This window comes from Neoarius graeffei, chromosome 7, assembly GCF_027579695.1.
Source record: "Neoarius graeffei isolate fNeoGra1 chromosome 7, fNeoGra1.pri, whole genome shotgun sequence".
Lineage (NCBI taxonomy): Eukaryota > Metazoa > Chordata > Actinopteri > Siluriformes > Ariidae > Neoarius > Neoarius graeffei.
Genome location: NC_083575.1, coordinates 67847497 through 67872892, shown reverse-complemented (window position 1 = coordinate 67872892; position 25396 = coordinate 67847497). Strand labels below are relative to the sequence as shown.

The 25396-nt window shown below is 42.6% G+C and overlaps 1 protein-coding gene across 5 annotated transcripts in view; it reads right to left on the bottom strand.

Annotated features, from left to right (window-relative positions):
- Positions 1–25396, bottom strand: part of usp54a (ubiquitin specific peptidase 54a) — a 176001-nt gene that overhangs the window by 39549 nt on the left and 111056 nt on the right. For all 5 annotated transcript variants that reach the window (XM_060926288.1, XM_060926287.1, XM_060926290.1 and 2 more), the window contains exons 5-12: positions 23632–23745; positions 23285–23367; positions 20187–20292; positions 17152–17298; positions 14481–14630; positions 4694–4862; positions 587–757; positions 196–372 (exon numbers count right to left, since the gene is read on the bottom strand). In XM_060926288.1, the coding sequence (XP_060782271.1) occupies positions 196–372; positions 587–757; positions 4694–4862; positions 14481–14630; positions 17152–17298; positions 20187–20292; positions 23285–23367; positions 23632–23745 (1117 nt within the window). The remainder of the gene's footprint in view (positions 1–195; positions 373–586; positions 758–4693; positions 4863–14480; positions 14631–17151; positions 17299–20186; positions 20293–23284; positions 23368–23631; positions 23746–25396) is intronic.

Genomic DNA, 25396 nt, shown 5'->3' with positions numbered 1-25396 from the left:
GCTAAAAATACACTTCCATCAATCCTGTGATTTATTACCGAGAGTTAACTCCGTTCCTAAGAGGATGTTGATCTCAGTTTTACATTTTAAAAAGTGCTTAGTCCTGTTGTGCTGGACTTCCTGTTGGATCTTTCCTGCTTTATCCCTCTACTGTGTGTCTGTGTGTGTGTGTGTGTGTGTGTGTAAGCTGCATACCCTCACTGTGGTATCCTGCAGAAGAGACCTCATCAGTCTTCAAGGCTCGACTTCTCTCATCGGATCGGCGGGGTCGGCTGGCACTCCTCTTCCTGTCCACGACTCCACTCTTCCTATCTGTGATCCCACTTTTTTTAGGCGTGTGGCGCTGTGCAGGTTCGCTATCAGTCAAAGGGCCTTTGAAGCAAACAGTAAGGAGAGAAGCACAGTCATAAAATACTCTCTCAGATTTTCAAGGTTTTTTATGACTGTGCTTTTATTTATATGCTTGGACTAGGTGTTTATACATACGTCTACTGCATTATTTTTAAAACAAGTTCATGATTCTGGAAAGAAAAATGCCTTTCTAGAACAAATGTACACATGGGGTTGTGTGTGTGTTTGGATGTACCTGTTGTATCCAGACTGCTGTGCGATGCAGCGCTTTCGGGGTTGCACACGATGGTTCCCTGGGAGTCCGACGAGAAGTGTGAGGCCATGGACTCGTGGTGTGAGTGTTTATAGCTGTAGCTGTCTGTGGACGAGTCTGTTCGTGTGTCGCTCGAGATGGATGGCTCACGACCTTGGGGGGGAATTTACAGAACTAGGCTAAAAGCAGAAGTATGATAAAGTTTATCAAGCAGGTTATTCGTTTAAAGTGACACAGGTCGATGTACTGGTTCAGGAATCATTTAATCCACTCCCCTTTCTGAATTGTTTGAGCGGATACCCATCCCCATACCTGGTATGCATCATCTTGTTTCAATACACTATATTTCCTAATGCGGGGCGTCCTAACCACATGTCAGTCTGTTTACAAACCGCTCGGCAGTCAGTTCAGAAAAGTCACGTGAGGTCATGTGCGTCAGAGCCACAGCAAACATGGTGGATCACCCAGATTGAACGCAGACTCCTAAATTGAGACAAAAAAAAAAATTACGATTTTAAGGAAGTATCTGACATTGTCAGAGTCAAAATGTGCCAGAAAAGAGAGGGGAAAAAAACATGGCAGACAAGCCGAGTAAATATTGCTGGCTCTCAAGCGTTCGCTTCTGTGTCAGAGGCTGCCGGTTCCGCCATGTTTGTTGCGACCTCACTCATTATAATATTATAATAAGGATAAACTTTGGCCGTTTCTGAACCCAAGTGTAAACATTAGCGCGCGGTGTTTTTCCAGCTCATTCTCCTTCACAGGCACAAGGCACCGGGCAAAACAGCATAGGATTCAAGTACCTAGGGATAATTCTAGCTCCACAGGGTACTATTCAGCTTTTTAATACATAGACCTGTGTCACTTTAAATATAAAATGCCTGGAAGTCATTCCATAGTAATGATGCAAATACATTTAACAGTTATTCCACGAAATGGAGTCGTACATGAGCTGATAGCCGATGAGGCACGTACAGTGCCTTGCAAAAGTATTCATCCCCCTTGGTGTTTGTCCTGTTTTGTTGCATTACAAGCTGGAATTAAAATGAATTTTTGAAGGGTTAGCACCATTTGATTTACACAACATGCCTACCACTTTAAAGGTGCACATTGTATTTTTATTGTGACAAAAACAATAATTAAAGGCCCGGTCACACAGCACTCCGCGTCTATATCACGTACAAAAAGATACAAAAATCTGGTGGACGTGGTCGTAAGTGGTAATTTTTGGTCAATTTTGGCTTTGCCGTGCTTTGTACGGGGTATGGCCGTCGGCGGCTGTTTCACTGCCATAGCACTGCCAAATCACGGGTAACCGCGGCTCAGCGTCGTTGGAAGAGCGGCTTGCTGCGCATATAAAAGCGGTAGGATATGTTGAGCCTGTATCAGTTGGTTCTGTTGGTGCTGGAGCATTAAGATGAGGACATCACAGCGTTGAGGGTTCATGTTCACCCCTTGACATCTAGACTGCAAGTGCCGAGGTCTCAGAAAATTACGGTATTTACATGCCGCAAATCAGAAGTGATGCAGAAGTGATTAGACAGTGATCAATCGAATTTAGAACTTGTTTGAGACGTCGTTTAACGGGCTTAGACAGTGCTATGTACGCGGAAAAATCCATTTCTCAGTGATAAGCCGCTAAACACACGCTATATCCCGTGATACCAACGCGTAACACCCGTCCGATGACCGTGCTCTGCCCGTGATAGACCGCCAAACTTTCGCGTCTTACCACGTCTCCCCAAGTTTTAATAACGGCCGGGACACTGATTATCACGTGTTTTTCACCTGTGTTGCACGTCTTTACCACGTGTGCCGGCCGTGGTTGTCCGCGGTCTAAAGTTTTGAACAGTCCAAAACTTTTTGCCGCGTCCGACGCCGTTCCGATTTTCCCCTGCGTCCTGTCACGTCTGTATATCGACTGTAACACGTCTTAACTTCGACATCAACACGAACAATATCGTCTGCTTCACGGGAGAGCACTTTTTGACGGGTTTTGGCCGTGATAAAGCCGTAAAGCGCTGTGTGACCGGGCCTTAAGATGAAAAAACAGAAATCTGGAGTGTACATAGGTATTAACCCCCTTTCGTATCTCATCCCATCTCATTATCTCTAGCCGCTTTATCCTGTTCTACAGGGTCGCAGGCAAGCTGGAGCCTATCCCAGCTGACTATGGGCGAAAGGCGGGGTACACCCTGGACAAGTCGCCAGGTCATCACAGGGCTGACACATAGACAACCATTCACACTCACATTCACACCTACGGTCAATTTAGAGTCACCAGTTAACCTAACCTGCATGTCTTTGGACTGTGGGGGAAACCGGAGCACCCGGAGGAAACCCACGCGGACACGGGGAGAACATGCAAACTCCGCACAGAAAGGCCCTCGCCGGCCACGGGGCTCGAACCCGGACCTTCTTGCTGTGAGGCGACAGAGGTAACCACTACACCACCATGCCCCCCTTTCATATGAAACCCCTAAATAAGAGCTGGTCCAATCAATTCACTTCATAAATCACATAATTAGTTGATTAAGATCCACCTGTGTGCAATTAAAGTGTCACATGATCTGTCAGATGTCTGTATAAATCAACCTATTCTGGAAGGACCCTGACTCTGCAACACTATTAAGCAAGCAACATGAGAACCAAGGAGCCTCCAAACAGGTCAGAGACAAAGTTATGGAGAAGTATAGATCAGGGTTGGGTTATTAAAACTATCCCAAACTTTGAATATCCCAGGGAGCGCCATTAAATCCATTAAAGCAAAATAGAAAGAATATGGCACCACGACAAACCTGAAAAGAGAAGGCCGCCCACCAAAACTCACAGACCAGGCAAGGAGGGCATTAATCAGGGATACAACAAAGACATCAAAGATAACACTGAAGGAGCTGCAAAGATCCACAGCGAAGATGGGAGGATCTGTCCATAGGACCACTTTAAGCTGTACACCCCACAGAACAGGGCTTTATGGAAGAGTGGCCAAAAAAAAAAAAAAAAAAAAGTCAGTGCTTAAAAAAAAAAAAATCACATTTGGAGTTTGCCTAACAGCATGTGGCAGATTCCCCAAACACATGGAAGATGACTCTCTGGTCAAATGAAACAAAAATTGAACTTTTTGGCCATCATGGGAAATGCCATGTGTGGCTCAAACCCAACACCCTGAGAACACCATTCCTACAGTGAAGCATGGTGGTGGCAGCATCATGCTATGGGAATGTTTTTCATCTGCAGGGACAGGAAAGCTGGTCAGGACTGAAGGAAAGATGGATGGCACTAAATACAGGGCAATTCTGGAGGAAAACCTGTTTGAGTCGGCCAGAGGTTTGAGACTGGGACGAAGGTTCACGGTCTAGCAGGACAATGACCCTAAACATACTGCTAAAGCTACACTGGAGTGGTTGAAAGGGAAACATTTAAATATCTTGGAATGGCCTAATCAAAGCCCAGACCTCAATCCAATAGAGAATATGTGGCATAACTTGAAGATTGCTGTATACCAATGCAACCCATCTAACTTGAAGGAGTTGGAACAGTTTTTCCTTGAGGAATGGGCAAAAATCCCAGTGGCTAGATGTGCTAAGCTAATAGAGACATACCCCAAGAGACTTGCAGCTGTAATTGCAGCAAAAGGTGGCTCTACAAAGTATTGACTTTGGGGGGTGAATACCTATGCACACTCCAGATTTCTGTTTTTTCATCTTATTGTTTGTGTCACAATAAAAAACAATGTACACCTTTAAAGCTGTAGACATGTTGTGTAAATGGTGCTAACCCTCCAAAAATCCATTTTAATTCCAGCTTGTAATGCAACAAAACAGGATAAACACCAAGGGGGATGAATACTTTTGCAAGGCACTATATATATATATATATATATATATATTTATTATGTGTGTGTCTATGTATGTATGTGTATACACACACACACACACACACACACACAATATAAAAAAAAAAAAAAATATATATATATATATATATATATATATATATATATATATATATATATATATATATATATATATATATATATATGCGCATTTTTTTTTAGATAAAACTGCAGTCAGTCAGCAGGTGATCTACCAGAGTCCTCGCTATCGTAGTAGGTTTTGGTGTAGTGGTGAAGGTCCAAGCGAGACGTCAGGTCCTGCACAGACACGGGTGTGCCGCGGGGGTCAGCGTAGAGCAGCAGAAGTGGCTGGTAATGACCCTTTATACAACGAGACACCACATCCCTCCATTTTGGCCCAATCTGTGAGAGAGATTCAGAGGAACAGTCAGTGTGGGGCAGAAAGGTGTCTGACTCTCACTCTCGCTCAAACTTTGGCATTTCTGAATGCAATAAAAGCACCGCTTTTAGTACGTGCAGGAATATCTCAAAGACGACAAGCTCTTTACGGAGTTTCGAGGTTTATTTTAGAAGCAGGACAAGAAATCAGTTTTTAAACAAGACCTTACCCTGACGCGGATTTCCTAAACTGATTTCTTCTGTACTCCTTCCATAATCACACGGAGACAGGATGCAAAAACAGCCCAGGAAAAAGAGACAAAAATGTGTGTGTGTGTGTGTGTGTGTGTGTGTGTGTGTGTGGCGAGAGAGAGAGAGAGAGAGAGAGAGAGAGAGAGAGAGAGACTGTATGGCAGAGTGTATGATGTGTGGTGGCAGTGTGTCCCTGTGCAGGCCACACCCCACTGCTGTCCAGCTGGAGAGGATAAACAATAGAGGGATATCCTTGTTTTGAGTGCACTTTTTGTACAAGACCAGTTGCAACTCACATGCTGCCCCTGTGCCCATGCACTGGGCTGACGAGGCAAAAACAAACAAAAAAAAAACCCCTACTTTATGTGCAACTGTCCTGAATCCAGAATATTATTGCAGAGCTGAAGCCCTTAGAAAATAAAATCAGTGGTTCTTTATGATTCGATTCTTACTATTACCTTTAACTCTGTGGTGAACCTATGAATGACTGAATAAGAAAGAAATATCTCTCTTTTTTAGATATTTTAGTGCAGTTTGTGGCAGGCAGGTGGACACTAGACTTAAGTGATGCGATGAATACAAGCAGATGCTCCTCTCTTTACCCTGAACACTTCATCCCTGCTTAGAACAGCATCTGACAGTTTTTCTTTTTTTCCCTATCTGTCCTTATTAATATGTACATATTACTAATGTACAGAGAGCTTGGTGTGGTCGAGAGTTAGGGTTAGGCCTAAAATGCTGACAGTTCTGGCCTGAGCTTCCCAAAAGCATCGTAGCACAAAGATAATCATTAAATGGTTGAGCGAGCAGCACAATGAACGCTCTTTCTAGGAGGAAACCCACCCCTGATCAGTTCCTGGTTACACAATTGCACTTTTTGACCATACAGCATCCAGTTATAGAAGGGAAATTATTTATAAAATCGCACTATCTGGTGTCACCCAGATGAGGATGGTTCTTCTCAAGAACCCTTTTAAGTCTGGTTCTTCTCAAGGATTTTTCATGTTGTCTCTGGGAGTTTTTCCTTGCCATCCTCGCCTCAACTGCGAGCTGGCCTAGTGGTTAGCGTGTCCGCCTCTGGTCCACGACCAGGAGATCACAAGCTCTACTTGCAGTCGGGTCATACCAAAGATCATCATAAAAATGGCACCAACTGCAATACTGATGCAAGTAGAGAGTCAAACTCTTGCAGTTACCAGAGGACTAGCCCCCCCCCACTGTAACCTTAGCTATGGAATAGGCGAGAGGCCGAGGGCTATAGAAACGGAGATTGGCACTGCATCCATGTGCCTCAAGCGCTGGTTAACACTGGGACAGGAGACTGCTTGGGAAGACCAGATCCTGGTGCGGGAGGGACTTTGACTTGACTTGACCCTCACCTCAGGCTTGCTCATTAAGCCTAGGTCACAACCGGCCGTATGTGCTCCTACGGCCGGTCTACGTGCAAAAAACGCAAGAAACGCACAGAGGGCGCGCGTGTGACGTGCTGATTTTCGAGCTGTAGACTGGCCGCAGAGGTTCTTTGTCATGTCAAACAAACTCTACGGGTGCTTACGTTTTTTTCAGGTTGCAAGACAAACTTACGGCCAACGTGCGTCTTTCTCCACGAACAAAAAAACGCAGTGATTTGGGAAACGCCAAAAATCGCACGGCCAAAAAATCGTACATCCGGTTGTGACCTAGGCTTTAGGGATAAATTTATATCTGGAATTTACAGATGTCTTTAAAGGTGCTTTGTGACAACGCCCAATGTTAAAAGCACTACACAAATACAATTGAATTGAACGGTTTTATTCCTGGGAAAGGCTCCAGACCTTTCATGACCATGATGAGGATAAAGTGGTTACTGAAGATAAATGAATGCATTGTGATGGCAGCCAGGGAAATCTGCTGCTAAAGCAGTGCATCGCTCCTTGCACAGCCGCTCCCACAGTGCTGAAGAAACAGTGGTATTTTAGCGCCATTGTTTTGGACAGCCCGTGACAGCGTGGCTAAGGGGCAGAGCCAGGTGATCATGCATGGCTGGAGCGGCATAATCGGCACCTTGATTCACCCTCACCAAGCAGCCAGGGGAGTATAAAAAGGCGCCGCACCAAGCACAGGTTAGTCAAAGTGCTCCGGACTGAGAACTCGCGTCCTCACTCGCTCTCTCGGTGCTCAGGCCACTTCGCAGTCATGGAAGACGAGGACGACGGGCTCCACGGATGTCATCACTGGATCGCTACCAGGAAATGGCACAGCCAGCCCCTGCCGGCAACGTCACCCTAGGCCAGTTGGGCTCCCCACCGCCTGCACTCACCTCACCTCTCACTTCTACAGCACGTCCCCATTCCTTGGTTTTCCATCAAAATCATATACGTTTTTGCACTGAAATCTGGGTTGTGTGTCTGTGCTCCCTCACTCTCACAGCACAAGTCCTACAGTATGAATGAATGAATGAATCCAACACAGGGATGATCCACAAGCCATTCAAAAAGTAACCATGCTGCCAGAAAATCCACTTTAGTAAAAGGAGTCATTATAGCCAGCCACTTTTCCACTAACCCTGACTGGCTCGATCATGTTGATCTCATTAAAAGTGGTCATGAGTCCCAAAATAACATTGAGGTGCCCAGCAATTACAGTCAGGATTAAAGAGGAGTGACGGCTGTTCAATCATGTAAATACTTCGCCGTAGGAAAACATCTTGACTGAGTACTATGTGCCAATGGCCATCTGTCAGGTCAGAATTACACCCTTGCTTTTGTGGTTCTGCAGAATAACAGGCTATAGAATAACAAAATAAACCCAGGGATAATGGGGTGATTCAAGTTTCTCCAAACCACACAGCATGAAGCCAATGGAGCACACTGCCCTGTAACTGTACAGCTGAGTAATCTGCCCGTGGTATGCTGGATCGAGCAATTCCTCTGGTCCATTTTGTACCTTTTATTCTCAGAATCCACATTTTAGAGCACAAAATTATACAGAAAAATATTTTGAGATATTTAAAACAAAATGCATTTAAGTTTTTTTTTGTGCCCTCTGCTTGGAATCAATTACAAATTGACCTGAAACTTAAGGAATTGATCTCAATACACGCATTTAAAGTGATTTTAAATGATTTGCAGACAGAAACATCCGGCTGTAGATGTTTTGCCTGACTTTTTGGTATACTATTTATAATTAACTTCTGTTGATTACTTTTAAATTCTGTCTTCATTGTGTAACTTCTTCTGTAAATTATTTAAATGTTGTGTATATGGATGCATGTATTGGCTTTACGTTTTGTTAACTGTGCTGCTGCCCGTCTTGGCAAGAACGCTCTTGTAAAAGAGATTTTTCATCTCAATGAGTCTTTCCTGGTTAAATAAAGGTTAAAAAAAAAAAAAACCTGGAACATTCAATGTTCAAATAGTACAGAGCAATCTTAAAGCTATACTGCCTTTCAGATTTTTCAACTGTAGGTCATAAAAAGAATTCTCCCAACACCCAATTATTTTTATTTAGAGGACCGAAAGCTACTGAATTCAAATCACAGACTTCCAATTTTATTCGACTTTTTAAAAAATAGAACAATTAATGAATTTAGGGCCACGTGACCCTAAATTCTCCGCTGTTTTTTCCTGCTTCACCATGACCCAATTCAAGATACTACGTCATGCATCACGTGGTGGGCTTTCCCCGTTCACACAAGGCACTGTGGGATACAAATTTGAAACAGGAGAGAAAAATGGAGGACGCGAGTGCGCGAATGAAACGTGAAAGACCGACTACAGTAACGGAAAGTGAGAAGAAAAGACGTTATGTTGTGAAGGAAAGGAACCGCAGGAACAAACTAATAAATATCAGCGGTCAGTGAGCGCCTCGGTGTCATCAGCTGTTCATTTAGCGACAGAATGATATAACTGTCAGTGCACGGTCAAAGGTAAACCTGCGCATGCGCACACGGACTTCCTCTGTCTGCTTGACTGCGCGAAACAAGCGACTTCATGCACGTTATTTCCTACAGAATCCCCTCAAATTAAATAACTTCCCAGCCACAGAATGGCCTGGTTTTTTTTTAAAGATACTAGAGAAATAAACATACAGTGCTCAGCGTAAATGAGTACACCCCCTTTGAAAAGTAACATTTTAAACAATATCTCAATGAACACAATTTTCAAAATGTTGAAAAGACAAAGTTTAACTTATAATGTGAAAGTAAGGTTAATAATATAACTTAGATTACACATTTTTCAGTTTTACTCAAATTAGGGTGCTGCAAAAATGAGTACACCCCACAACAAAAACTACTACATCTAGTACTTTGTACGGCCTCCATGATTTTTAATGACGGCACCAAGTCTTCTAGGCATGGAATGAACAAGTTGGCGGCATTTTGCAACATCAATTTTTTTCCATTCTTCAACAACGACCTCTTTTAGTGACCGGATGCTGGATGGAGAGTGATGCTCAACTTGTCTCTTCAGAATTCCCCAAAGAAAATAATTTCTTTACACCATAAAGGTGAAGGCTACAAGATCAGCAAAGCTTTACTTATCAGTCAAAATACTGTAGCAAAAGTGGTACAAAAATTTAAGAAAGATGGAACTGCAACCATCTCACAGAGACGTCCAGGTCGTCCACGGAAGTTAACACCTCGACAGGAGCGTTGTCTGATGAGAAGGGTTGAAGAAAATCGGCATGCAAGTTCACTGCAGTTATCTAAAGAAGTAGAAAGCCAAACTGGGGTGACCATTTCCCGTGACACAATACGGCGTACACTGCAGAGGAATGGCATGCGTGGATGCAGTCCACGAAAGAAGCCTCTCCTAAAGCCCAGGCACAAAAAAAGCCCACCTAGAGTTTGCCAGGGCCCATGCTGACAAAGACCGCCTAGTGGTAGCGTGTCCGCCTCTCGATCAGGAGATCGTGAGTTCTATTCACGGTCAGGTCATAACAAAGACCATCATAAAAATGGTACCTACTACCATCTGGCAAGGCACGCTGCAATACAGATGTGCATGGGGAGTTGAACTCTCGTGGTTACCAGAGGACTAGCCCCCCACTGTAACCCTAGCTATGTAATAGGCGAGAGGCCGAGGGCTACGGAAACGGAGATCGGCGCCGCCTGATGCGCCACTATCAGAGTTGGGCCTGGTTAGTACTTGAGTGGGAGACTGCCTAGGAATACCAGGTATTGGCGCGGGAAGGACTTTAACTTTTAACTTAATGCTGACAAAGATGAAGACTACTGGGACTCTATACTCTGGAGTGATGAGACCAAGATCAATGTTTTTGGAACTGATGGCTTCAAAACTGTATGGCGTCGCAAAGGTGAGGAATACAAAGAAAAATGCATGGTGCCTACAGTGAAACATGGTGGTGGCAGTGTCCTTATGTGGGGCTGCATGAGTGCTGCTGGTGTCGGGGAGCTGCATTTCATTGATGGCATCACGAATTCACAGACGTATTGCTCTATACTGAAAGAAAAGATGCTACCATCACTCCGTGCCCTTGGTCGTCGTGCACTTTCCCAACATGACAATGATCCTAAACACACATCTAAGGCCACTGTTGGATTTCTGAAGAACAGGGTGAAAGTGATTCAGTGGCCAAGTATGTCTCCTGATCTGAACCCAATCGAACACCTATGGGGAATTCTGAAGAGACAAGTTGAGCATCACTCTCCATCCAGCATCCGGTCACTAAAAGCGGTCATTGTTGAAGAATGGAAAAAGATTGATGTTGCAAAATGCCGCCAACTTGTTCATTCCATGCCTAGAAGACTTGGTGCCGTCATTAAAAATCATGGAGGCCATACAAAGTACTAGATGTAGTAGTTTTTGTTGTGGGGTGTACTCATTTTTGCACCACCCTAATTTGAGTAAAACTGAAAAATGTGTAATCCAAGTTTATATTATTAGTGTGCTTGCTCAAGCACACAGCAGCCTTCGGCAAAGGCAAGCACACTATTGTTCTTCTTAAGTTTACTTACTCTGCCTTATTCTGACACGTTTTTTGGATCCACTCCTAGGGCATTCGAGATAGAGACACCGTTCCAACTCTGAGACGTCTGGCCCGAAGTGGTGTAGTGTGCTTTTATACAGCTTTTGGATCAACGCGCCCATTCTCTTGTTCTTGTCGTTTTTTTTTTTTCCCCCAAAGAGAATTAATAGGGCTCATGAATTGAATCGTCCTACTCGGACACGCTCCATCGCAGATGCACCAAACCTCATGTGATACTTCAGGCCAACTCCCCCGACACATACATTTAATCAGTTCTGACCCGCACTCATATTTTTCCTTTCTTTTTGCTCATCCCTTTTTTCTCCATAGGCTTGCATTGATTTTTGGCCCCATTGAAAATGAATGGTGTTTCAGGAGAAAAACTTTCACTCTCCATCAATTTTTTTAACCAAGTGACCAAACTTCAAGAAACTTCACTTCATGCCTTACGCCAAGTCCCCGCACAGATCCATCCCCTCATCTGAGACCTGCACTCGTCTTTTCCTTGGTTTTCACGCATCTCTTTTTACCTCCATAGGCTTCCATTGATTTTTGGCCCCATTCAAATGAATGGAGTTTTGCTCAGTAGCACTTCACCACACATCCACCAAACTTCATACGGCACCTCAGGCCAAATCACCCATCACACACACCATCTGACCCGCACTCGTTCTTGTCTTGCTTTTCATCCGTCCATTTTTTCTCCATTTTGCCGCTAATCAATGGAAGCTTGACTGAGTCATTCCTCCCTTCCCCCATAGGTGATGATGCATTTGGCAAGGATCTGCTCATTTGAGACTTTGACAGCAAATCAACTTCAACTCAATGGCCACTTTATTAGGAATACTTACACGCACACATGATAGCAATTAGCATATAAGCATTCACGTGTTACCATGCTAGCTGTTAGCATGTTACCCATTACGATATCATGCCTGCTGTTAGCTCGCGAGTTGTTAGCATGTTCACCATTAGCATGTTATCATGAGAGCTGTTAACATGTTAGGATTAGCATGGTAGCATGCAGAGTTCGCATGTTTGCTGTTAGCGAGTTCGCCTGCGCTTGTTAGCATGCTAACTGTTAACATGTCACCCTCAGCGTGTTAGCATGCTTAAAGTTAACATACTATCCATTAGCATGTTAGCCTGTTAGGTGTTAGCATGATAGCTGTCAGCATATTAGCCTTAAAGTGTTAGAATTTTAACAAATAGCATGTTAGAATGCTAGCTGTTAGCATGTTATCTATTAGCATGTTATCTATTAGCATGCTAACTGTTAGCATGTTAGTATGCTAACTGTTAGCATGTTAGTATGCTAACTGTTAGCATGTTATCTATTAGCATGTTATCTATTAGTATGCTAACTGTTAGCATGTTAGTATGCTAGCTGTTAGCATGTTATCTATTAGCATGTTAGCATGCTAACTGTTAGCATGTTAGCATGCTAACTGTTAGCATGCTAGCATGCTAACTGTTAGCATGTCACCCTCAGCGTGTTAGCATGCTTAAAGTTAACATACTATCCATTAGCATGTTAGCCTGTTAAGTATTAGCATGATAGCTGTCAGCATATTAGCCTTAAAGTGTTAGAATTTTAACAAGTAGCATATTAGAATGCTAGCTGTTAGCATGTTATCTATTAGCATGTTATCTATTAGCATGCTAACTGTTAGCATGTTAGTATGCTAACTGTTAGCATGTTGGCATTAGCATGTTGGCATGCTAGCTTTTAGCATGCTAGCATGATAGCTGTTCTGCTACAGCTCAGCAAGCACACTGCATTTTCTCTGCATAAATGCGGTCTAGTTTAAAATGTTACTTTTCAAAGGCAGTGTACTCATTTACGCTGAGCACCGTATATCACAATGACCAAATTTCAGAGGGAACTAAATTTCACCGGTTTTATGAAATAGAAAGGCCGTCTACTTTTAACATGAAGATTTCTAAATCATCCACGGTGACTTGAGTGCAAAAACGCCCATTTTTCATCAGTTCATAATGTTATTTCACTTAGGATTGATTAAAAAATTCTTTCTGCTGTTTTTTAATCGTTCTATGAACATCACTGTATTTCTGATCGACTATGTTTTATATTGAGGTTTAAGATCAAGTGATGCCTCTGAAAACGTTACAAAAGGAAATGCAAAGAGATAAGAAAAACAAGGGTTTTTTTATTTTATTCTTTCAAACACTTAAAAAATGCCTCTTAAAATCATTAAAACAACACTTTTTATAAAATTGTTTTGCAAATTTATTGTTTCTATATTTTCTAGTTTTACGTGGGAACTGGGCTAATGTAATTACAGTATTACTGTTGTATTTCTGGGATTTTAGCGCTGTCTGAATCTGTCCTGTCAGTAATTATTTACAGCTGTGTACACACACACACACACACACACACACACACACACGCACACACTTGTCTAGAAAGGTTGCATCATATTTAACCTTCTACAAAAAAAAAAAACAAAAAACAAAACCACCAAGAGGTATAATCCCAGGATTGTATCCTGTGGGAAAAGAAGTTTTGAGCTTCGTTTCCCATTATAAAAATCAATCCAGGAAGTGCTTGCTCTTTTTTTTTTAGTCTCAAACCAACACCAAACTGAAACTAAGAATAGTCTGAATCTACAATGCAGAACACTTAACAGTTATTCCATGAAATCAAGTCATACATGAGCTGATAGTCGAGGCACGTAGCACCGAGTTAGCTATAATCCTTGTACGATGAGATTGAGTGGAATAACTGTTTTAATTCTGTCCACATTCACTGGATTTTGAGAAATGGAGCATTTTTATTTTTTGCAAATTCGATAAATAAAAACTTTTTACAAAATGTCCAACAAAATCGTTTCTGCTGAGAATGTAAACAAACCGGCGCAATGACAGTAGCAAGTTGTAAAAAAAAATGCTATAATAATGATTCTTGAAAAATAAAAATACATTCTTACCATCAAATACTTTCATTCAATATTTTATGTTTTGGTTTTTTTTTGGGGGGGGGGGGGGGGGGGGTCCTCTTCTTCTTCTTCTTTTAGGGTTTTTGGCAGTTGGCAAACCAACTTAAAGGTGCATTACCACCACCGACTGGACTGGAGTGTGGAACAATATAGGAGAATATAATGAATATGCTTCTGCTCATGCTAGAGATTGGCTACATCCTCACACCTCCCTCACACACACTGGTCTATACAGTAAATCAATAAACCACTGAGGGAGAGAAGCACATGCCAACCCCTCACACACCAACACCAGATCACATGAGCAGTGACTTGTAAGCAGAGTCACATTAATAAAGGAGCATTAATAGAGAATACACAAAAGCACGGTCATTAGGCAACCACAGAGACAATTTGCACTATTACACAGATGGGGAAAAAAGTAATTTGACTGTAGTCTCTATACAGGAATGACTGTTACCTCTTTGACATGCGCATCATCGAAATACATCCATTTCCGGATCTTGGTCTGGAAGAAGAAGGTGGAATAGTGTTTGCCGTAGTAACACACCATGCCCACTAGGTAGAGCTCTGCCTGCCTGGCCTTCTCCTCCGTCACCCTGGAGAAGAGCTTGGACACAAGAGCAAGCACAGGATTATTCTCTCTCTCTCTCTCTCTCACACACACACACACACACACACACACACACACACACACACACACACACACAGAGAGCTCCTGCACCATCTAAAGGTCTTGAAAATAGTGAGCTCTGTTTGTAAGCATTTTTAAATGTTACATAGCGGTTCTGCTAAATGCCAGTGTGGCAGGGAGCTTGAATCTCTACTTAAAAATAAAGTGAATCAAAACCCAGAACAAATGGAAAACGGTATCAAGATTGCCACTGGATTAAAATGTTTCATCATCATCTAGTTAAGTTATTAAGTCGAGATGATGTTGACTGACATGACACAGATCTTGGATGTGAACACAGGACAAAAATGGTCTGAAAGCACATCAACAGAGGTGGACAATAACGAAGTACATTTACTTGAGTACTGCACTTAAGTACACTTTTTGAGTATCTGTACTTCACTTAAGTATTTTTTTTTGGAAACTTATGACTTTAACTTCACTACATTTGAAAAAGACAAATATCGTACTTTTTACTCCACTACATTTCTATCAAGGGCCTCGTTACTATGAAGCAGCTTTGAAAGTGGATGTCTTTTCTAAAACGTGATTGTTTTTTTCTCAGGTGACACTGAGACAGCCTATCAGTAATCACTAGGGTCACGTCACGTCCATAGACTATAAAATCAAGTTCAATGATTTCTCAGGAGTATTATTTGAACACGATCAGTTGATGGCTGAATGGAAGGAGGCGGTTCTTCTGGGGAATGCACACATCCAGGGCCATATCTAGAACCCATGTTTCAGTTTTCTGAAAGTATTAGATTCGTTTCGTTTTAAATGTTTGCTTTGCTTGCCAAAAATGAACCACGTCACGGCCGACAAAAACTCGCCATCCAATCTGCGGAAGCATCTTGAGGTGTGTAAACGTTTTATTCCAAGAGAAAGCTTGTAATGAAGTTGTCTGTGCTTTTAGAGCTAGCGATAACGTTGCAATAGCTATGCAGTCTGGTTAGTCAAATGACTTTCGATGGATTTGCCCACCAAGTTGCCATCGCCTTGTCCCCGGCTAACGTTTACACATAGCTAGTTAACTTGGACATTGTTAAGGCCTCTGCATGCTCTTGCGACAAGGCTTTCGCAGATAGCTTTTCGCAGACAGTTGTAATTTATCGTTGAGCGGGGAGTAATAGGCGTGCGCGATGTTATTCACCGGCACAACGCAAGGGGGCGCAAAGTCGCTAGGAGTAGTTGGTGGGTGTGGTTAGTGGAGTGTTTATCCTCCGGTTACTTATAATGACTAGAACTTTTTTTTTTTTTTATCATGACTATAACTGGAGTCGTATAGATGTACGTACTTCCTCAATCAACCGCTCTTCGTGCTGCTCCATCTTCGCTCGTGTTTTTAAAAATGCCGGTCGTGAAAACAAAACAAACCGGGAAAGTAGGGAAGTGGAAGTGCGTGTACAGCGGATGTAGAGTGGACCAATCAGAGCCCTCTTGTCTGCGACGCTGTCTGCGAGGCTTCTGCGGTGGTCACAATTTTTGGGAGGTGCGCGCAGAGCGTCTGCGAAGGTGGGGGGGCTACGCAGACAGACACTGTCTGCGATGCTATCTGCAAGGACTGGGTTGTCAGCATAAATTGGCCTTTAGTTAGCATGTAAAAACAGAGTTACACTAACGTGATTAACGTTAACTTCTCTGAAGTCCTTTCAGAAATATGTTTTAGCATAATCTTGCCAAATAAACAATGTAGAAATCTTTCTTTTCTAGTAGCATTAGCTACCCAATATGATTTCAAGTTTGAAAAGAGTTTGCTAGCATGTCAGGTGGAGCTTCACTGACTAGCTAGCTTAATGTTAAACCACCATGATGGCACAGCATGCGTTCATTTTGTGAATTCACATTTCTGTCTTTGGTAAGGGCGTTAGGTTTTGTAAGCATTGTGTCAATAATACAACAATGCGTTGACATAAAATGTACTTTTAATACTGAAGTATTTTTAAAAGCAAGTACTTCAGTGCTTTAACTTCAGTAAAAATTTGACTGGACAATTTTCACTTGTATCGGAGTAACATGTGACCAGTGGGATCTGTACTTTGACTTAAGTAATGCAGTTGGGTACTTTGTCCACCTCTAACCATCATGCAGGCCACGTTTCACGCAAGAACTGCTCAGTCAGCTAATACTCAGAATTCTGTTATCAGTATCGTAATGAAAATAAAAAGACGAATCCCTATTTATCAGTCATAAATGTCCATTCTTTCTGAACCACACTGTCTGACCCAGATCTGAGACTAACATTAGATCAAGGAGACTTGGAAAAGTCCACTTGGGTGCTAACCAGCCAAGGTCTTAAACCAGATAGAGGTCTGGGTGCAGAAAGTAATGTTTTTATCAGTCTTTTATTTCCATGTTGTTCATGAAGACAGAATCTATGCTAGGGGCATAATTTACATATGGGCAATACACAATCGTGAGCTAATCAGAATATCCAAACTTGTGCAGTGTCTCTTACGTCTCCGAGACGCAGGATGGTGCCCAGACTGTGGATGACGTCCTCGGCAAGGTCCGAGTTTTCCGAGTCCCACACCAGGCCGATGGTGATGATCTCAGGAGAGTTCATGAGCACACGACGAATACGCAGCTTCTCTCCACAGTTACCCTGTGAGGAAAAGAATGTTACTTTGCAAAATGGCAACAGTGACGGTTGAGATTAAGAGCTTACTGAATATACCACTGGAACCAAAATGTATTCAGTCAAAATGTATTCAGTCAACCGAGACATGAACCCAGCACTTGTTAGTTATGTTAGCTTTTGAGCAATGTAGAACTAAAAAGTATGAAACATCAGACTCCATGTTTGTCAAAGGATAAACAAACAAATGAATAAACCGGTATATTACAAATGCATCAAATAAACCACAAATCCAATTAACAATATTTTACTTCAAATTTGGTCGAGGCATTGATCATGTTTTTGTTATAAAGAGGAAAATATAAAACCCTGAATCATTTAAAAACAGATGTGAAAATGGAATTATGGAAATTGCGGAATCCACCAAGGTAGGGGTGAGAGAGAGAGAGAAAGAGTGTGTGTGTGTGTGTTTTATAGGTTGTGCCAATGTGTTAGAGCATGACGGCAAGAATTTCTCACAACCAGGAACAGCCCCACCCACCCACAGACTGCAAAGATGTTTGTGCCAAATCTGCATAAATGAGCAAGAACTCATATTTCACAGTTAAAAAAAAAAAACACACACACACACACACACACATTTTAATGTATTTGTGAGGACCTTCCACTGACAATTATTAATACAGTGAATTAATACTGTGCCTACAACTTAACCTCAGTAATCAAAAGTAAAGCGTCTGGCTTCTATTTTTATTTAAAGCGAGATGGCCTTTCAATTTCATAAATCGGTGAAATTTAGTTCCCTTTGAAATTTAGTCATCGTGATGCATATTTATTTCTGTAATATCTCATTAAAAAAAAGGTTTCAAAAAATTTCAAAATTTGTATCCCACAACGCCTTGCACGAAGGAAGTCTGTGTGCACATGGGCAGGTTTACCTTTGACCGTGCACTGACAGTTCCATCATTCTGTCGCTAAATAAACAGCTGATCACACCGAGGTGCTCGCTGACCACCGATATTTATTAGTTTGGTCCTGAGTTTCCTTTCCTTCACAACATAACGTCTTTTCTTCTTGCTTTCTGTTACTGTAGTTGGTCTTTCACATTTCATTTGCACACTCGCGTCCTCCATCTTTCTCTCCTGTTTCAAATTTGTATCCCACAATGCCTTGCGTGAACAGGGAAAGCCCACCACGTGATGCATGACGTAGTATCTTGAATTTGGTCATGGTGAAGCAGGAAAAAATGGAGAATTTAGGGCCATATATATATATATATATATATATATATATATATATATATATATATGAGTGATTCCACGCTTATGGGTACTGAAATGGAGACATGAACTTATTCACCTAAAACCATTTCTTTTTTTACCATCAGGTCACAAAACATGTAATCTTTAATGAATATGTTAAAAGATAACTTTAATTTTCTGAGATGTAATAAAAACATATTTATATGCCAAAGTCAAGCCTATGAGTTCCAAAATGATGTCTGTTACATTACTTCTGTTACGATTGTCCATCTCGCGTCTGTTACAAATTAATTACAATCTAGCTATATACCATGTTAATCTTATTGAAAGAATGTGTTTGTTTATTCTACTACACATGTTTATTAATTATATTTGCTAAAACATCACCTTCCTATGTTTCAAAAAGTAATTCTACATTGTTAAAATTGAGAATATATATGTCCACAACACTTCTGTTACGTTCTGACTTTGGCATATAAATATGTTTTTATTACATCTCAGAAAATTAAAGTTATCTTTTAACATATCATTCATTAAAGATTACATGTTTTGTGACCTGATGGTAAAAAAAGAAATGGTTTTAGGTGAATTTTTAAAAATAAGTTCATGTCCCCATTTCAGTACCCATAAGCGTGGAATCACTCATATATATATATATATATATATATATATATATATATATATATATATATATATAAATAAAAGCGCATGCATGCATGCCCTGACACACATGTAAAAAGGTTTGGAGGAGAAAGAAAGAAAGAAAAAAAAAAAAGGACCACAACACCTAGAAACCTTTATATACAGTACCAGTCAAAAGTTTGGACACACCTTCTAATTCATTGGTTTTTCTTTATTAATTAAAAGTCACTTCATGCCTTAAAGTAATAATGGATGTCGTTTCTCTTTACTTAGTTGAGTAGTTCTTGACATTATGTAGATTACTACAATTGTGGAATAGGGCTATTTACTGTATTTTTATTATTTACTGTTTGATCTCAAACACATTAAGGAGGCAAGAAATTGCACTAATTAACTTTTGATGAGGCACACCTATTAACTGAAAAGCGTTCCAGGTGACTATCTCATGAAGCTGGTTAAGATAATGCTAATTAGTGTGTAAAGCATCACCAAGGTAAATGCTGGCAACTTTGAAGAATCTAAAATATGAAAAAACATTTTGTTTTGTAAACACTTTGTTGACCACAGAATTCCATATTTATATGTGTATATAAAAACGATACCTAATGATACCACCGTTTTCCAGTTAGAATTCCAACATGCAATCTGCTTTGAGAAATCTACTCACCATCAAAAATAGAGAGAGATAAAGTGAGAGTGAGACCCTGGCCTCTGAGGCCATGAAGCAAACAGGGGGGTTCAATTCCCTCATAATTTCAGTGGGAAATTAAGCACATTAATCTCCAAGACATCTTTACCAAGGATCCCAATAATTATGGAGATGACTGTGTGATTACTGAACACAGCCAAATACAAATAAAACACTGTACACACACACACACACACACACACACACACACACACACACACAGATCCAATTACCTTCAGAGCTCATTAGATGTAATTAGCGGTTTGAGATGCTGTGTGTGTGTGTGTGTGTGTGTGTGTGTGTGTGTGTGTGTGTGCGCTCACAGGACAGTTGCGCAGGTCTCCCACCGTGCTGGCGTTTCTCAGCAGTTCCCCAAACATGTCAGGAGTTGGTTTCTCCCTGCACTCCAACATCTTTACAGCCTGGTTACTACAATACACACACACAGGGTATTTTCATTTACTTTTGCCCCTTTTTATAGCAACCATCTCCATGTCCCCAACAAAGTCAAAATAATCATATATCCCTCCTCTTCCACACACAGTAATACAATAACAATAGAATAACATCAGTGTGCAGTTTCTATTAATGCTTATATATGTGTGCGTGCATGTGTGTGTGTGTGTGTGTGTGTGTGTGTGTGTGTGTGTGTGTGTGTGTGTGCACACGCATGACTGCTGCAAGGTGACTTCTAATGCACACACACACACACACACACACACACACACACACACACACACACACACACCTGCAGCAATATTATACTTTCTGCCACAGCGAGGTGGCCTGCAGGAACAGTCACATTCTCCATTCAATATGCAATCAAAAAACCCTGCTATTCTTACACCATCATTTAAATTTGCAGTGCATGTGGCCGAGCTCTCCACCATGTGCTCTCTCTGTGTGAGGCGCTGAAGGAATGCTGACTCTGCATTGGACAAGACCCAGCCCTCTCATACCCCATTGTCTCTGCTTTCTAGTCGGCTACATACATACTCCATTAAGCTCCAGCGCCTGTCTGGAAATGGATTCTCTCTACCTTGTTCAGGTATAGGGGTGATATTGTGGAGTGAATCCACACTCCAGCTCATGTAATGAAAAATCCACCTTATATGATGTAAAATGAGATCCAGCGGGAGATGCTTTCTAGGGATTGTTTTTCCCCCTCAAGCACTCGGCAGAATTACATGCAGCAGTGTTGCAGACTTGAGACAAAGTTTCAAACAAAAGGTTTAAAGGGCCTCAGATTCAAACATCCATATTATAGCAAAGCTTTTGCATGACTTTAAATTAAAAAAAAAAAAAAAAAAAAAGCGTTAACAGATCAGTTTTCAAATGAAAACATCATGGAGGCTGGTCTGAGATTTTATTTTCAGAGACAAAGAACTAAGTGCCAAAGTAGGAATTGAAGAGCTGTCGCAGATTGTAGGCTTCAGAGTTTCTTTGACCCATATACACCGTTTTATGACCCATGCTTCTTGAGAATCAGGATTATATCCATACAGAGATTAACCACACAGATACCCCTTTTCCACCAAATCAGTTCCAGGGCTGGTTCGGGGCCAGTGCTGGTGCTGGTTCACAACTCGTTCAACTTGCGAGCCAGCTGAGAACCAGTTTGCTTTTCCATAGCTCGCGGTGCTAAGGGGAGACACATCATTATGTCGCTGTATACGTCAGTTACGTCGCTGTATACGTCAGTTACGTCGCTGTATACGTCAGTTACGTCGCTACGTTTGCATAAACCTTGGCGCGAATATCGAAGCAAAAACAACACGGAAGAAGCAGCAGCAGCAATAACAACAACAATAATAATGGATGACTTCGTGTTTGTACAGCTGCTGCTTCTCATCGCTTAAAAATGGCGATCTTTCACGGTCTTGTTATTGTTGTTGGTCTTAACAACTCCGCCCCCCCGCTGACGTAAGCAGTTCTTTCCTCTGGCCCAGCAGAGAGTTGGTGCTAGCCTGGAACCGGTTTTTCTGGCCCCAGAGCCAGTTCTTTGTCAGTGGAAACAGAAAACCTGGTTCCAAACTAAGCACTGGCCCCGAACCAGCCCTGGAGCTGCTTTTGTGGAAAAGGGGCAAAAGATGCTTAAAACAGTACTAAAATTAAACCAACATTAACTCAACAAATGGTCATAATCTTCTCTAATAACACAGCTGGCTAGTGTGAGCTAACGTAGAATTTCTCAGAGAAAATTGTAAGTCATTTTTAAATTCACAAAACAGGACTGACATTAATCCAAAAGTTAGCTAGCTGCCTGGAAAAAAAAAAAAAAAAAAGGTCAGCTAACCTGGCAGGAAATCATATTCTTAATAATAATAATAATAATAATAATAATAATTTATACAGTGGGTGGCACAGTGGTGTAGTGGTTAGCGCTGTTGCCTCACAGCAAGAAGGTCCGGGTTCGAGCCCCGTGGCTGGCGAGGGCCTTTCTGTGCGGAGTTTGCATGTTCTCCCCGTGTCCGCGTGGGTTTCCTCCGGGTGCTCCGGTTTCCCCCACAGTCCAAAGACATGCAGGTTAGGTTAACTGGTGACTCTAAATTGACCATTGGTGTGAATGGTTGTCTGTGTCTATGTGTCAGCCCTGTGATGACCTGGCGACTTGTCCAGGGTGTACCCCGCCTTTCGCCCGTAGTCAGCTGGGATAGGCTCCAGCTTGCCTGCGACCCTGTAGAACAGGATAAAGCGGCTACAGATAATGAGATGAGATTTATACAGTGCAAATTCTACTATATAGTATTCAAAAGCTCCTAACAACTGAAACAGCTTACTAAATATAACGAATAAAAGTATACTGAGATTCAAAAAAAAAAAAAAGAAGTCCATTCATCCTGCCGGAAAAGGACCGTTTTTAGCTTACTCTTGAAAACATTCAAATCAGTGGTGCATCTGAGGTCATATGGCAAAGAGTTCCATAGTTTCGGTGCAGCAGCCATAAAGGCTCCGTCACCAGGAGTAGGCAGAGTTCTAAAGTTCAGCGCTGACAGGAGGAACTTATTGTTGGATCTAAGACAATAAACCAAGTTAGATTTGAAAGTTAGCAAGCTAGACAGATACTCTGGGGCCCCATATTATGTCAAGTGCCCACTGAGAAACTTTTAGTGAGACTGTGAGCTATATGGGCTTAAAAGGCATCCGTACGTCCCACTGAAAGACACGCCCACCTGTCCCACTAAGGTAGATCCATTTGTCCCTTGAAAAACACAACCACTTGCTCCACTAAAAGATACAGCCATTTTGAAAGACTGCCACATGTCTCCATGAAAAGAAAACACACATAGTTTCCAAAAATAAGACACACCCTGCCCTGCAAAGCTACGTCAAGCTGTTTGACTAAGACACACCCACCTGCCCCACTAAATGACACGCCCACTTGACCCAGCTGGCCCCCACACTGGGCTGCAGTACTCACCACAGAGAGGTGGTGGAGATGTAGTGCACCATCTGAACAAAGGGCAGAGGATCTGATGACGCTCCACAGCTCCCACACACGCACTAGAGATGAGGAGAGCACAAGACAGTAAATATAATGAGTGTAAAGTGGTCCACACACACACACACACACACACACACACACACACACACACACATACATATACATACACACACACATAAAAAACAGTGCATTTGTTAATGGAGCATTTCACTGGCTGTAAAGTGACCAAGACAGACACTAAATATGAAAAATGTGTTTCTCAGAAAGTAAATATAGCTCTGAGAACTAACTGTCCCTAAACATCATGGAAGTAGGAGCCTCACCTGCTCAAAGAGCGTCATGGCAAACTTCTGGTGAGGAATGCAGTGTTTGGCTGTGCAGATGTCCTCCTTGCTCTCATCAGCGATGTGAAAGTGGATGCGCATGAGGATATTCTCCTGACAGAAGCAAAGAGGAAGACCGTGAGTGAATCATTTTGGGACTAAGGGTGCTTTGGGTGTCTCTGGGACTGTGTGCACCTTCATTGAACTCCCCATGAGTCCTCATTTAAGATGAATAAAACACTAGATATTTTCGAAGCAGGGGCGGCACGGTGGTGTAGTGGTTAGCGCTGTCGCCTCACAGCAAGAAGGTCCTGGGTTCAAGCCCTAGGGCCGGCGAGGGCCTTTCTGTGCGGAGTATGCATGTTCTCCCCGTGTCCGCGTGGGTTTCCTCCGGGTGCTCCGGTTTCCCCCACAGTCCAAAGACATGCAGGTTAGGTTAACTGGTGACTCTAAATTGACCGTAGGTGTGAATGTGAGTGTGAATGGTTGTCTGTGTCTATGTGTCAGCCCTGTGATGACCTGGCGACTTGTCCAGGGTGTACCCCGCCTTTCGCCCATAGTCAGCTGGGATAGGCTCCAGCTTGCCTGCGACCCTGTAGAAGGATAAAGCGGCTAGAGATAATGAGATGAGAGATGAGATTTTCGAAGCACCATTATTATCCAAAAATATGAGGGGAGTGTGAGAGGGAGCACATAGGGTTCAACAAGCCCAAGACTGGACGGGTGTGTGAAAGAAAAGTAAAACAAAGGTGAAAAAGTTCAACAGAGAAAATGGAGGTTTGTAAATGATTCAGTAACAATTGATATTTCTGTATTTACACTGCATATAGTAGTTAGTCACCACTAATTATGAGTGGGTATTTTGGTAAAGGGGCAGTACGGTGGTGTAGTGGTTAGCACTGTCGCCTCACAGCAAGAAGGTTCTGGGTGCAAGCCCAGTGGATGACGGGGGCCTTTCTGTGCGGAGTTTGCATGTTCTCCCCGTGTCTGTGTGGGTTTCCTCCGGGTGCTCCGGTTTCCCCCACAGTCCAAAGACATGCAGGTTAGGCTGATTGGCTACTCTAATGGGCCTTTTACACTACCCTTTATCAGCTCACTTCAGCCCAACACAGCTCGCGTTTCAACTACCTCAGAGCAGCACGACTGAGCTCACTTCAGCCTTACTCAGCACCCAAAACTCGCACGGTTTTGGAGTGGGGCTGAAGTGAGCCCAACCGAGCCGAGTGGGGCTAGGGGCGTGAGGAGACACTCCCCTGTGCACTGATTGGTGAGGAGTGTCCTCACATGCCCACACACGCCCCGCGAGCACGCTGGGATCTGTAAACACCGTAAACCCGAAAGAAGAAGAATTACGAGAATTTCTGAAGCCTTATGCACCTCGCCTCATCTATACGCTCTTGCCAGTATCTGTTGGCGTTGTCGGTGACAACAAGCCACAGCACCAAGACCAGCAACACTAACGACTCCATGTCCTCCATGTTTATTGTTTACTATCCGGGTCGTGAGACTACCGCTTAAAAGGTCACTGATGTCACTGTTTGTGCCGCCTAACGACATCACGTGACGTCCACCCACTTTCGCTAACTCCACCCAATGTGTCCACCCACTTCCAGCCAGCACGGTTCAGCGTGGTTGTAGTCGAAATGCAACCCCAACAGCCCCACTCAGCTTGACTCAGCACCGCACGGCTCAGCCCAACTCAGCCGCGTTGGTAGTGGAAAAGCCCCATAAATTGCCTCTGCGTGTGTGTGTGCGTGCGTGTGCG